We start from the raw sequence: 15328 nt of genomic DNA, 5'->3' as shown, positions 1-15328 counted from the left end.
TTTTTTTTTTTTTAGTGGTTGAACTCTGTAATTAACACACAATTATTCTTAGGTGTTTAAATTTTAACTGAAAAATGATCCCTGTTAAATATAAAAGTGGAAAAAGAGAGGGAGGAGATGTACAATTTGGGACATGCTCAATCGGACTTGCCTCAAATGGTGGAGTTAGAAATGTGCCACAGGATTCCAATACAATCCCATCAAGGTGGCATGTACCAATGCCATCTCACTAATCCAAGTGATCGATTTCAGTTCACAATTGATGACTCTGATAGGTCTAAGAGTCAAAGGGATCACACAAACAAGACTGTGTCTGCTAATACTAACTGATAGAATCAAAAAGGGAGAGAAGGATCCAACATGGGAAGCGGGATACACAGCAGACTCATAGATTGGCAGATGTCCTAAATAGCACTCTGGCCTCAGAATCAGCCCTCAAGGCATTCGGATCTGGCTCAAGAGCCCATAAGAGTATTTTAGGCATGGAAAGCCAAGACACCCTGGGGGTCCAGGAAAGTTGTGGGTGAAGAGTCACCTGATGCTTCTCACCAGATGCCTGGCCATCACGTCTATCACCGCTTCCCCGAGATCTTTCGGTTTTTGAATTACTTTATTGATCTGAAGATTTTTTCTTCGGAATGTGACCCCATCCGGACTTCTGGCTAATCAGGAAACGCTGCCGGGGAGGGCGGACCCTTCCCCGGCGCGCCCCCTGCGGACGCCTGCGCTCAAAACCTTAATTTTTCTGTAGGAAGAACTAAACATCTGGTTGGCATCTATGCATAAATTAAACTCAATCTTCACTAAACCCATAGTGAATATCACTACCATAGCCTAACGTGTAAATTTAAATTAATGTGTTTATGGTTCTCAAATATAAAAACTGGCTTCTTGGTGAATGATGTTCTCAGTCTTTGTGGCAAACTTCCCACTACAATTTTTATATTAATACTTTTGTAATAGATAAATATCAAAAGTGCTAATGTGAAATTCATCAGAAGGAATGATTTTAGCAAAAATAAATGTACTTTTTTCACATTGTTTGTGTCACTTTAAACAAGCAAACCATACATCTTCATATGAAACCATATTACAGTCAGCTAGGAAAAAGTTCATACTTGTAGGAGTAGGTGAGATGTGGACAATTTAAAAGAGCTAATGAGGGAGCAGGTGTTTAGGTTAATGGTTAAGAAAACTGCATACCACATTAGAGTACCTGGATTCTTCTAGCTCCAGCTCCGGGCTATAGTTTTTTATTAATGCACATCCTGGGAGGCAGCAGTGATAACTTAAGTAGTTAGGTTCCTGCTAATAACATGAGAGACCTGGATTGCGTTCCCAGCTTCTGACGCTGGCTCCTGCCCAGCTCCTGTTTTGGGAATATGCCAACAGGTGGAAATTCCGTCTTTCTGCCTCTCAAATAAAACAGACAAAAAGCAGCAAGTGGGTTCAAACTATGTGTAAGTGACTCTGAAAGGTACTTTATAGTTTTATTGAAATATTTCTGCATGTTGTATTCTACTCAAGAAAATGTCTTCTTTTTTTGTCTTCAGTGTTGTCTCAGACTTATGGGCTTACAGGGTGTGCTATATTTCAGACTTTAGGTGGGGGATGATAAACATACTTGGGCTTTAATACAGATTGGTATAAAAGTAAAATAAAATAAAGATATTAGTAATACACGAGTAAACTGATTAGTATTTATAAATAAACTTAAAAAATTTGCTATATAGAAATTAAAGCTTTTAACCCTGCCTTTGGAAAATTCATATTTAACTATTGTTGTCTTTTAAAATATTTCTTAGGGTTCATAAATTCATGGAACATGAAGGTCGCAGACCTCGTCTTCTTGTGGCAAAAATGGGACAAGATGGCCATGATAGAGGAGCAAAAGTTATTGCTACAGGATTTGCTGATCTTGGTTTTGATGTGGATATAGGTCCTCTTTTTCAGGTACTGAAATTATCAGGGGCAATTTCAGAGTATCCCTTAAGTCACTTACATTTAGAAAAATTAGTAAAGTGATAATAGACCAAGATAGGGTTTTAAAAGTTATAAAAGAATATGTTCAAGAAATTTTCAGCTTTATTTTTAAATGTATATTATCTTGTCCAATTAATTATAACAGAAGTAAAAATGAAATCTAATTCATGTTAATTCTTTTTTAAAAAGATTTATTTATTTATTTGAAAGATAGAATTACAGAGAAAGAGAGAAAAACAGAGAGTGAGAGATCTTCCATCCACTGATTGACTTCCCAAATTGTTGCAATGGCTGGGGCTGGGCCAGGCCAAAGCCCTCCCACTTGGGTGGCAGGGGCCCCAACACTTGGATCATGTCATTCATATAATTTATAAATAAATGAAGTTCTGATACATGTCTGTTTTATTTTGTTCTCTAATACAAACAAGATTATCATTCAATTCATGTCAGAACTACACTTATGGGGCTTGTGCTGGCATGCTGGCATCCCATATGGGTGCTGGTTCGAGTCCCAGCTGCTCCACTTCTGAACCAGCTCCCTGCTAATGCACTTGGGAAAGTTGTGGAAGATGACCCAAGTTCTTAGACCCCTGCACCCATGTGGGAAACCCAGAAGAAGCTCCTGGCTCCTGGCTCTTGGTATCTGCCTGGTCCAGCCCTGGCCATTGTGGCCATTTGGGGAGAGAACCAACAGATGGAAGATCTCTCTCTTTCTCTCATCCTCTCTCTCTCTCTGTCTCTCTGCTGTTCAAATAAATAAGTAAATCTTAAAAAAAAAAAAAAAAGAATTACATTTATGCAACAGTGATGCTGAATCAACATAATTAAGCATAGTCCATAGTTTCATTTTGTTCAATCGTGGTTGAACTGTAACTACTACAAATGACAAAAGTTTGGCAAAATTTAACGATAGTATATTGTGAAAACCAATTATCTAAAAATTATTTACAATAAACAAAGAAAGTTATTTATTATAAACAAAATATTATTATTTGTAAATTGTGTGCCACACATCCTTTATAGCAACAAATTAATCATAGCAGTGAAATTAATGCAAACTTCTGCTTTCTGGGGAGGTGATTGGTAGATATTTGCCAGCATACCATTTGAAGAGAGTTGTCTGATTAAAAATTAGTCGCTGAGTGACATACCTCTGCCAGAATCATGGTGCCATGGCATAGAGGTAACATGGGCAGATCTATCTAGAGTGAATGTGGCTCCGTTACCTCAGGGTGTAGAATCTTTTGTCTAAATACTAAAATTATGGACCTTAAAGTCTTACAATATCCAGAGATGAGTGATTTTTCTGTTTTTATAATTCTACAGTTCTTTCTGAGGTAGCATTGTTCTTCCCAAATTTTTACATTTATAATGAGAAACTTGTAAGCACCTTTTATGGAAAATGATTTAAGTATATGCAAATTAGCAAAGCCATGTCACAAACTCATTATTGCTGACAATTTTTCTGATCTTGGACCACTCAGCTGACAGTTAAACACTTGAAAATGTCCTCCACGATTCTGTGTCCCAAAGTGGTTAAATCCAGTTAATAAAGCAAAGCACAGCTTCTTTGACACTGTCCCGTCTCTTTTTTATGCATTCGCTTGGGTGCTGTAGCTCCTTAACTAGTTTCTGTTGCGCTCATAAAGATTTGATCCATATGCTTCTGTTAATTGGGGGGTCTCTGTAGAACAGGGGTCTGGAGCTCCCTGGTACTACATTTTACTAACAGCACTCTTGCCTATTATATTTTAAAGCCTAAGGTTCAGTTTTTTTATATTGCATTTTGGGTTAAGTCTTTTACTTCTTCATAAAGACTTTACCCTACTGACTTCTACTACACAGTCACTCAGTAAATATTGATAACAAAGATAACAGTTGTACCGATGAAAGATACTGCTTTCTCTATATTACCTCTTGATCTTGAAGATTCTATGGGGAAACAATTTTTTGTTGTAACTTAGACCTAATTGATGAATTTTAATTCTAAAAACAAGAAGCATTTTTGTTTATTGCATTATTGATGTGAATGCTATTTGTGATTTGAGATTGATGAAAGATGGAGTGACATTGCATCAACATATTTTTTAAAATCTTATTAATTTATACAATTTTCATGTATTTGATATATACAGATTTAGGAACATAGTGACACTTCCCCCTCCCCACCCTCCTTCACACCTATGCTACAACCCTTCCCCCTCCTCCCTCTCCTATTCCCACTCTTAATTTTGACAAAAATCTATTTTAAGTTTATTTAATGATCATATAGTTAACTCCTCACTAAGTAAAAGAGTTCAACAAATAGTATGAAGAGAAAAAAAAAACAAAACACTGTTTCTCAATGGAAGAGACAAAGGCTATAAACCATCATCAAATCTCAAAATGTCTGTTTCACTCCAATTCATCACATTTCAGGTGCTCTATTAGCTATCTTGGATCAGGGAGAACATATAATGTCTGTCTTTTGGGGACTGGTTATTTCACTAAGTATAATGGCTTCTAATTGTGTCCATTTTGTTGCAAAAGACAGGATTTCATTTTTTTTTTTTTTACAACTGAGTTTAATGAGGAAGATCTTAGAATGTTGACTTAAGTAGTCAAGTACTTTGAAAACAGTATTTTGTTTTGTGTCACTGTCTAGAAATAAGTAAAGGTTTGTGTTTTGACTTTCTGATTGTTTAGACTCCCCATGAAGTGGCCCAGCAGGCTGTAGATGCAGATGTGCATGCTGTGGGTGTGAGCACACTTGCTGCTGGTCACAAAACCCTAGTTCCTGAACTCATCAAAGAACTTAACTCCCTTGGACGGCCAGATATTCTTGTCATGTGTGGAGGAGTGATACCACCACAGGTATTTCCTCTTTTATATTTTTCCAAATCTGTCATGGAAGCATTGCTCAAGAATACTGCCATGTTTTGAACACCTTCATGAGTTTCAAGTTTTAAATATGATTGGACATGCTCTGCTCTCTTAAGTACATGGACTAGACGAAGACAAGTACAATAACATAAATGCCATTGCAAAATTATAGTATTGCAAGAATTTTGCAAAGATATAATAGAGAAAGAAAAAAAAATAGTTGAGAGATCTACATGTCCCTATAATTTATCATCCAAATATAATCACTTGAGAGAGAAAATAGATGCTATTAAAAAGGGTGCTGCAACAATAAGCCCAGACCAGACCTTCCTATCATATATTTACATGATTGCCTCAGGGGAGAAGAATCAGCACCTTAAAGTGTGTCCCAAACTTGATATATAGCTACAAATATTCAGATGTAGGAATCGTCTAAAGCCCAGGGAAGTTATTTGTATCTTGAGAATATTTTCACTCTAACTTTGCTTCTGTTAAAATAACAAAGAACAGTAGAAGAGAATGAATGAGATAATCTTCATTTGTATAAAATCTAATTTCACCATGAGTCTAAATGCAAAACACAGCCATTCATTAGCTGCAGACAAAACACTTAGGAGGAAATACGCTTGTAAACTCAATGCTAAAATACTATAGATTTAACACAAATTACCACAAATAATGAAAATTTAGGTGATAAACTTATGGTTTAGGGCTCAAAATTGTCAGTGGGAGCCATATAGCATCTCACCACAAACAACATAATAGAGCATTGGAAAATGGACAGACTGTGCTTTGTGCTTCAGTACATTGGGGTGGCAGGGTGCTGTTACTGGCTGTGGGTAGCAGTCCTGATCCAGGAAGAAAATCTTAGCTCCAATAATAAACTAGTGAGAAAGTTACAACTATTGGGAACGAAGAAAGGACATGGTTCATTGTTCTTGTGATTTATTTCCTTGAAATTGAAAATATTGTCTCTTTCATTGATTAAACAATTTTTTTTCACAGGATTATGACTTTCTGTTTGAAGTTGGTGTTTCTAACGTATTTGGTCCTGGAACTCGAATTCCAAAGGCTGCGGTTCAAGTGCTTGATGAAATTGAGAAGTGTTTGGAAAAGAAGCAGCAATCAGCATAACATGCTATTTTTGTTTTAGATTTTTTCCAAAATATTCATTTCATTATAATTGAAGAAAATAAAGCCATGACTCCAACTTAATTTCAACACCTGATATATACTTTTCTTGAAAACTTTACATTAAAATTCCTTATTTACAAGCATGTTCTCACTTTAAAAGAAAAATTTTAAAATAATCTTTAAACAATACTTGAACAACACTTTGAAGACACTTTCTAAGTTGTTCTTTGAACAGCACTTTCTAAGACAAAGGTATTATTTTAAAAAGTCATGATGAACATTTATTAGAAATATTTGTTATAAATCTATTTGCTTCTTAAAAATAAATATTACCCAAGAAGAAATATCACTAGTTTCATGCTTCAATTTAACGTTACATTGACATGAACACCAGAAAATGAAATTTGTACATTAGTAAAATAACACCTATTTTGGAAAATAGGTGAATAGGAGAATGCTTATGTGTAAGTAAATTGTGGTTGTAGTCTTTGACCACATTATTAGAAATTGCCTCAATAAAAGAATATTAAGTCAGACCCAACAGATTGGAATAGGCAGATGGCAGAATATTTCTTCATTGATTTTACTTTCTTTCTTAGCATGAACATATGACATGGTTATGTTGAGCTTGGCTCAAGACCCACGAGAGTAAATGTTTATGAACATTCCCTTAATTAAAAGTGCTTAAGCTGTTACTAAAGCTTCATCCAGAATGGTGATATAAGCTGTGACTGTGGGTCTTATGATTAAAAAAAAAAAAAGAGCTTTCCAGATTCAAAAAGGTACCACCTTGTCTAGATTACTCACTAAAAGTAAGTTATAAAAATAAAAATTGCCAAAAGAAAACCTGCACTTTGCTGTTAAAATATTTGCTATTTAAAGAAGGAAAGTTACCTTTTATTGTTAATATCAGATATTAAATTATAAAACAATGATTCTTTTGTAATCCTTCTGAATTTTGCATTTTATCAGTTTAGAGAATAATCTTTTTGAAGGTGTTACACACACACATATAGCTATAGAATTTACAAACTACATTGTAATACAACCTGTTTTAATTTTCAGAACATAACTTGGAAAGGTATTAAGTCAAGATTATTGTTCATATTTTAGATAAGCAGTGTGATTTCAAGTTCAGTAATACATTCACTATGGCATTCTATTTGCTATTTCTTATAAACAAATGCGTATTCTTTTAAAGATTTATTCATCTGTGTGAGAGACAGAGTTAGAGACAGACGGAGAGACAGAGAGGTCTTCCAACTGCTTGTTTACTCCCCAAATGGCCACAACATCTGGAGCTGGGCCAGTATGAAGCAAGAGCTTCTTCCAGGTCTCCCCCATGGGTGCAAGGGCCCAAACACTTGGGCCACATTCCACTGCTTTTTCAGGCCATCAGCAGAGAACTGAATTGGAGAGGAGCAGCCAGGACACGAACTGGAGCCCATATGGGATGCCAGCATGGCAGGCAGAGGCTTAACCTATTATGCCATCCACAGTGCCAGCCCCATACTAATTATTTTTTAAAAGGATTTATTTATTTTATTTGAAATGAGTTACACACAGAGAGAAGGAGAAGCAGAGAGAGAGAGAGAGAGAGAGAGAGAGATCTTAAATCCAGTGGTTCATTCTCCAAATCACCGCAATGGCCAGTGCTGTGCTGATCTGAAGCCAGGAGCCAGGAACTTCTTCCAGGTCTCCCATGTGGGTGCAGGGATCCAAGGACTTGGGCCATCTTCTACCACTTTCCCAGGCCATGGCAGAGAGCTGGATCAGAAAAGGAGCAGCCAGGACTGGAACTGGAGCCCATATGGGATGCTGGCACTGCAGGTGGCAGCTTTACCCACTACACCACAGCACCGGCTCCTATATTAATTCTTTATTGTGTCTGTTTTCTTTTAAAATGTATTTTATTTATTTGAAAGGCAGAGTTACAGAGAGAGATGTTCCATCCACTGGTTCACCCCTAAAATGGTTGCAATGGCCAGGGCAAGGCCAGCCCAAGGCCAGGAGCCAAGAGTCTCATCTGGGTCTCCCACTTGGGTTCAGGGCCCAACCACTTGGGCCATCCTCTGCTGCTTTCTCATGCACATGAGCAGGGAGCTGGATTGGGACTGGAGCAGCCAGGACTGGAACTGGTGCCCATATAGGATGCCTGCACCGCTGGCAGTGGCTTAACCTGCTTTATTATAACATCAGTCCCAGTATTTGGTTTCTGGATGTGTTCAGTTTTGCCAAGTGACATGTGAAGTAAATTCATCTTTAAAGTATTTATAACTATTGATATGTGATGTCTTTTGAGTGTGCCAATTGGTAAAAATAGCAGCTGCCTGCTGAAAATTTTATGTCCAATATGTATCTTTTACCTGAACCCAAAAGCCCTGCTTCAATAACCCTACTGTTTGAAAAATCTATTTCCTGAAAAAAATCCAATGTGTGACCCTTAAGAATTAAATGTGGCCTAACCCTAACATTAATTTTTCTCATTTGTATATATGGACAATATCAAAATTTAAACAAATTGAGCATTTAGAATCCAGAAAATTCCAAAAGAAGTATTTCTTAAAGTTTTATTTATGTTCTCATTTTGGATGAAAACTTCTATGACCACAAAAGACTACAATTTTAGATATGGTCAGGACAATGACTATTAAAAGAAGTGAATATATGTCTTGTAGAGGTATCACATATTGACCAAAAGTAATAGAAAATAGCGTGAATCAGAAAGACTACTTCATTTATTTCTGATGAAAATATCTGGAATCAAAATAGAAGATTCCAGTGATAACTACAGGTCGCAATCAAAACATACTGCAGAGAGCAATTTAACTTATTAAATGTGAGTTGTTTCACAGGTCAGCACTCTCATCAGCTTATTAAATAGCTTGTTAAAACATCTAGAGCCCAATCTTATTCATAGTTATCTTGGAAAAGATTAGATTTATGATGCATAATGCCAGGGAAAGCAAGCTTTTGTATTCATGTCCAATATGATCTAGATATGTTTGCCTGCTTTAGGTTTTTACAGACTAACGATGAATCAACCTGTGAGAAACTCATCTATACACCCTCAAACTGAAGAAATAAGGAACTCAGACATTTGATAGCTTAAACGGATTTAACTAAAGATAATCACTAGGATAAGTGTATGTATGTGTGTATCCAAGAGGTCTTCAAAAGGTTTATGACATTTCATTTTTTTTAACTTTTATTTAGTAAATATAAATTTCCAAGGTACAGTTTGTGGATTACAATGGCTTTCCCCTCTATAATTTTCCTCCCATTCACACCCCTCCTATCTCCTGCTCCCTCTCCCATCCCATTCACATCAAGATTCATTTTTAATTCTCTTTATATACAGAAGATCAGTTTAGTATATATTAAGTAAATATTTCATCAGTTTGCACCCACATAGAAACACCAAGTGTAAAATACTGTTTCAGTACTAGTTATAGCATTAATTCACATTGGACAACACATTAAGGACAGATCCCACATGAGGAGTAAGTGCACAGTGACTCCTGTTGTTGACTTAACAATTTGACACTTTTGTTTATGGCATCAGTAATCTCCCTAGGCTCTAGTCATGAGTTGCCAAGGCTATGGAAGCCTTTTGAGTTCACCGACTTCGATCTTATTCAGACAGGGTCATAGTCAAAGTGGAAGTTCTCCTCCCTTCAGAGAAAGGTACCTCCTGCTTTGATGGCCTGTTCTTTCTACTGGGATCTCACTCGCAGACATCTTTAATTTAGGTGTTTTTTTTTTTTTTTTTGCCAGGGTGTCTTGGCTTTCCATGCCTAAAATACTCTCATGGGCTCCTGAGCCAGATCCGAATGCCTTAAGGGCTGATTCTGAGGCCAGAGTGCTGTGTAGGACATCTGCCATTCTACGAGTCTGCTGTGTATCCCACTTCCCATGATGGATCGTTCTCTCCCTTTTTGATTCTACCAGTTAGTATTAGCAGACACTAGTCTTGTTTGTGTGATCCCTTTGACTCTTAGAGCTATCAGTGTGATCAATTGTGAACTGAAATTGATTACTTGGACTAGTGAGATGGCATTGGTACAGGCCACCTTGATAGGATTATATTGGAATCCCCTGGCACATTTCTAACTCCACCATTTGGAGCAGGTCCGATTGAGCATGTCCCAAATTGTACATCTCCTCCCTCTCTTATTCCCACTCATATTTAACAGGGATCACTTTTCAGTTAAATTTAAACACCTAAGAATAATTGTGTGTTAATTACAGAGTTCAACCAATAGTACTAGAACAAAAAAAAATACTAAAAGGGATAAAGTATTAAATTGTACATCAACAGTCAGGACAAGGGCTGATCAGGTCACTGTTTCTCATACTGAAATGGACATTTCATTTTTTATGCAAAAAATACCATCACTTAACTCCATTTTTCATTAAAGTTTTGGAAGATCTCTCTCCAGATCTCTTTCTTTCTCCTGTACCCTCTCTCCCTCTGATGATCTTTCTCTTTCTCGACCCCTCCCCCACTTCTTCTTTGCCCCTTCCCTGCAGCTGGTCAGATTTCCGCCGTCAATAAGCCATCCCTCCCCCTTTTTGTTTTTAAATAAAATTTTGGAAGTATCTTCACATATGATTTATTGTGAGGAATTAGCTTACACCACTATGGAGGCTGGCGGAGTGTCCTGAAACTTACAGAGCAAACAGGGGCAAGATCATGAGCAAGCTGGAACCAACAAGCTGAAGCATGCTATTTTCAGTAGGCAGTAAGGAAAGAACGTTGAGGAAGGGAGAACAATTGTAGATCCAACTACTGTTTGAAGTCATTGTGCCCAGGAATGGTTCAAGCCCTCTTAAAGTGTTTCTATCCAGTTTAATCAAATGACTCACTCGGAATAATCTCCTTTTTGATTAAAAGTTAACTGAGTAGCAATTTCACATCTATAAACTTCTTCCATAGTATGTCGAGAAGAATGTTTGATTACCTGGCATAAGGAGTGTGTGTGTGTTGCAGAAGGTCTATTGTTGCCAATCCTTACAACAAACACTCCCTGTATCCCAATTTTCTTGGAAATAGACTGGAAAAAGAATTTTGAAGAGTTTAGTTCGGTGATACTACAAAGTCATCATATCTTCTCACTATAAGACATCTGAGACAGAGAAAGGAAAATGTTGAACAAAAATGACACTAGTATGCCATGTCTAGAGACTGCGTCTGTTTGTTCAAGGCTCATCACGTTTTCATATTCACGTGTGAAATAAATACATGAATCAGATTCATAACTCATATTTTATTATCACACAGTAAAATAGCCCGAAATCTAGAAGTAATATGTGAACAGTTGGTAATAGAAAATTTGAAGAAGAAACACTTGTGTCGATTCAAATATTTGCATTGCAAGTATCTGGGGATGTGCTTTCTCAAAGCCAGTCACTTTAAAATATCATTCTAGGAGCTCTTGTTATATTGTTAGTGAAGCTGCATCAATTGGACGTGTTCATAGCCCACAAGAATATCAAAATTCAAAGTTTGAAGTATGTTTTCTAATGAATGTCATTTTGCACCACTATAAAGGTGAAGAAGTATAAATTGAATCATCACAAGTCAGGGACCAAATGCCTTAATCTTCAAATATTACAGTGTTAGGTCATCAAAACACTCTGAATCAAATTTTTTTAACAAAAAAAAGATTTTTCTAACAAAATCATATTTTTCATTCAGATACTGCGTTCCATTTGGATCTCTTGTATCTTCATTTTTCTTGTGTTAGTTGCATCTAATTTTATGTCTGAAGATTTTCTAAGATAATAATTAGCTGCGCTGAGGTTCCTTTATGATAATTTCATTATTCCTATTACTTTGGGTTATACATCTATTCACTGATGTTTTTCCCTCCTACTATGGGTTATGTTGCTTCTTTCTACAACTGATAACTTTTGATTAGATGGCAGACATTGTGACTTATAGAGTGTTAAGAACTTTTTATAGTTTGGACAGGATTTGGCTCCCCCAAATCATGCATATGTTTAAACTCTGAAGCCTTATGTCAATGGTTAATGAGTTACTATCAGTGGATTAAGGTTGGGGACTTTATATACTGGAGTCCAGAAGTGGCACTAATAGGAAGTCTTGCAGTCATTGTGTGTTTGCCCTGGGAAAATGGTTCTCCAGAGGGTGGCTGTCTAAGCCCAGTGAGCTTTCTGTGTTTTCTGCTTCCTGGTCAAACGTTTAAATAGATGCCTAAACCAGTGAAGCTGCCCAATCTTGGATTGTCAGCCTCCAAAACCATAAGCCAGAAGAAGCCTTCTTACCTTCTAAGTTAACTCTTGACAGGTAATTTACTAAAGTAAGGAAAAACTGACTAACACTTTGCTGGTTTCTGTTGCATTCCATTAAAGACTATTGAACTTTGTCACAAAGTTAAATTACTTGCAGATCAGTCTGATTCTTGCTATGCTTGTTAGCTTTGTTAGGGTGGATCAATTAGGTCTTATTTAGCACCACTTTTAACATGGGATTGTTCAAGGAAGTACATTAAGAGCTTTCTTTATTCTGGCTGATAGAACAGTGAATTATTCTCAGTCCTGTTTAAATGCTGAGAATTGTTTGTCCTGCTTTTATTTGTTGGTTCCTCGGCCTTGTGAAAGTTAACAGCACAAATCCCAAATCGGTCCTCAAAGAATGCAAACTCCCATGTCTCTTTTTGTACAGAATCTTCCTCTTTAGTGTTGTGCCCTGCAAATTTTAGCCACGTTGACTCCTAATTATCTTCTCAGTCTTCTCAATTTAGTGAGATTGCCTTGTTCTGCTTTGGTTGTATCTTCTTGGAAAGTGCTTTCGTGCAGTAAATCAGGGTGAACAATAAATGGTGCTGGAAAACTGTATATACACACATGCCAAAAAATTAAGCTGGATCCTTCTTTATACCATATACAAAAATTGACTGAAATTGTACAAAAATCTAAATGTGAGACCCAAACTATAAAACTCTTAGAGGAAAACATAGGGAAAGTGTTTATGACATCGAATTTGGCAATGATTTCTTGGATATACACCAAAAGCACAGGTGACAAGAGAAAAAAAATGATGAGTTAGGTTTCATAAAAATGAAAACATTTGTGCATCACAAGACACTATCAAAAACTTGAAAAGGCTAATCAAACAATGGGAGACTATACTTGCAACTTGTATGTCTGAAAAGGAACTGATTGATATCTACAATATACAAAGAACTCTCACAACTCAAGGACAACAAAAAAATCCTAGTTAAAAAAATAAAGGAATTCTGGGTCGGTGCTGTGACTCAGTGGGTTCAAGTCCTGGCCTAAAGAGGCCGGCATCACATATGGCTGCCGGTTCTAGTCCATGCTGCTCCTCTTCCGATCCAGCCCTCTGTTATGGCCTGAGATATCAGTAAAAGATGGTCCAAGTCCTTGGGCCCCTGTACCCATGTGGAGGAAACTCCTGGCTCCTGGCTTCGGATCGGCGCAGCTCCGGCCTTTGCGGCCATCTGGAGAGTGAACCAGAGGATGGAAGACCTCTCTGTCTCTACCTCTCTCTGTAACTCTGTCTTTCAAATAAATAAAATAAATCCTAAAAAAAATAAAGGAATTCAAAGGACATTTCTGCAGTGAGGTTATGCAAATGACCAATAAACATATAAAGATACTCCACATCAATTATCATTAGTTAATGCAAATCAAAACCACAAGATACAACTTCACACCATTTAGGATGACTATTATACAAAATATAGAAAACAAGTGTCAGTAATATAGAGAAATTAGAATTTTATGCATTGCTGATAGGACTACACAACTAACTACTATGGAAAATGACATAGTAAAAAATTAAACATAGGATTACCATATAATCCAGCAATTCTATTTTTGGATAAATTCTCAAAAGGAAAAGCAGAGACTCAGACAGTTTGTTTTTCCATTCTTATGGGCTGAATGTATCTTTCTAAAATTCATATTTTGAAATCAGAACCTCCAATATGCTTGCATTTTCAGGTGGAGCCTTTGGGTGGTAATCAGGTAATTTATGTCAGTATGAAGAGTCTTCATGATGGTGTTAGTGTTTTTATAAAAGGAGGCCAGAAATCTTGATCCTTTTCTACCCTCTACCCTTGCCATGTGAAGATATAGTAAGAAGCCAGTCATCGGGCTGGTGCTGTGGCTCACTTGGTTAATCCTTCGCCTGTGGCACCAGCATCCCACATAGGAGCCAGGTTCTAGTCCTGGTTGCTCCTCTTCCAGTCCAGCTCTCTGCTGTGGCCCGGGAGTGCAGTGGAGGATGGCCCAGGTGCTTGGGCCCCTGAAACCGCATAGGAGACCAGGAGGAAGCACTTGGCTCCTGGCTTCGGATCAGCACAGTGCTGGCCCTGGAGGCCATTTGGGGAGTGGACCAGCGGAGGGAGGACCTTTTTCTCTGTCTCTCTCACTGTCTAAATCTCTACCTGTCAAAAAAAAAAAAAAAAAAAAGCCAGTCATCTTCAAGAAATCCCTCACAAGGAACTGAATCAGCTGGCACCTTAAACCTTTGATTTCCTAGGCTCCAGAACTGAGACATAACTGTCAAGTGTCAGGCTATGGAATTTTGTTACAGTAGCTCAAGCACACTAAGACATTAATGTTCACAGCAGCATTATTCATAATAGACAAAAGGTAAAAGCAGTGTCCATTGACAGATGAATGGGTAAACAGAATAGAAATAGAAAACAAATGTCAGTAATATAGAGAAATGTGGACAGAATGTGGTATATATACTTATCATGGAATATTATTCAGCCTTAAAAAGGAACCCACACATTCCACAAAATGGATGAAACTTGGTAAATCAAGCCAGTTTTATGAAAAGTCAAATATGGCATGCTTCCACTAGGAACATAAGGTTCCTAAGTAATCAAATTTAGAGAGATAGGAAATAATGTGTTTGTAGGTCTGGGCAGAGGTGGGAATATTAAGAATCAGTGTTTAATGAGCACAAAATTTGGGGGAGGTAGAGAACCTTCTGAAGATGATATTGGTTATGGATACACAGAAGTGTGAATATTTAAAGGCAAAGAACTGCATACCTAAAATGATTAATGTACTCAATTTTATGTATATTTTACTACAATAAATACTGTATTTAGGAAACACCTGGCATATAGTAAGGCTTTATTCATTTTAGTTAATATTATCATTTATTATTATTAATTTTCAATGAGTGAATAATAACACATGTATCACAGAAGCGGGGTGGGGCCAGATGATTTTAGAGGCTTGTACAGTTCGGGAGCTTATATCTTTGTCCCAAAGTAATAGAGAACTGTTCAAGGTTTCTACCAACGAAATAATATGATAACATTCAGGTTTTAACACA

The 15328-nt window shown here is 37.0% G+C and overlaps 1 protein-coding gene across 2 annotated transcripts in view; it reads left to right on the top strand.

Annotated features, from left to right (window-relative positions):
- Positions 1-6066, top strand: part of MMUT (methylmalonyl-CoA mutase) — a 32162-nt gene extending 26096 nt beyond the window's left edge. For both annotated transcript variants that reach the window (XM_062186245.1, XM_062186246.1), the window contains exons 11-13: positions 1806-1953; positions 4669-4836; positions 5851-6066. In XM_062186245.1, coding sequence (XP_062042229.1) covers positions 1806-1953; positions 4669-4836; positions 5851-5979 — 445 coding nt within the window. In that variant the 3' untranslated portion in view covers positions 5980-6066. The remainder of the gene's footprint in view (positions 1-1805; positions 1954-4668; positions 4837-5850) is intronic.
- The last annotated feature ends 9262 nt before the right edge of the window (positions 6067-15328 follow it).

Source organism: Lepus europaeus, chromosome 3 (assembly GCF_033115175.1).
Source record: "Lepus europaeus isolate LE1 chromosome 3, mLepTim1.pri, whole genome shotgun sequence".
NCBI classification, from domain to species: domain Eukaryota; kingdom Metazoa; phylum Chordata; class Mammalia; order Lagomorpha; family Leporidae; genus Lepus; species Lepus europaeus.
Note: the sequence above shows the minus strand (reverse complement) of the source record. Positions and strands in the feature narration are given on the sequence as shown.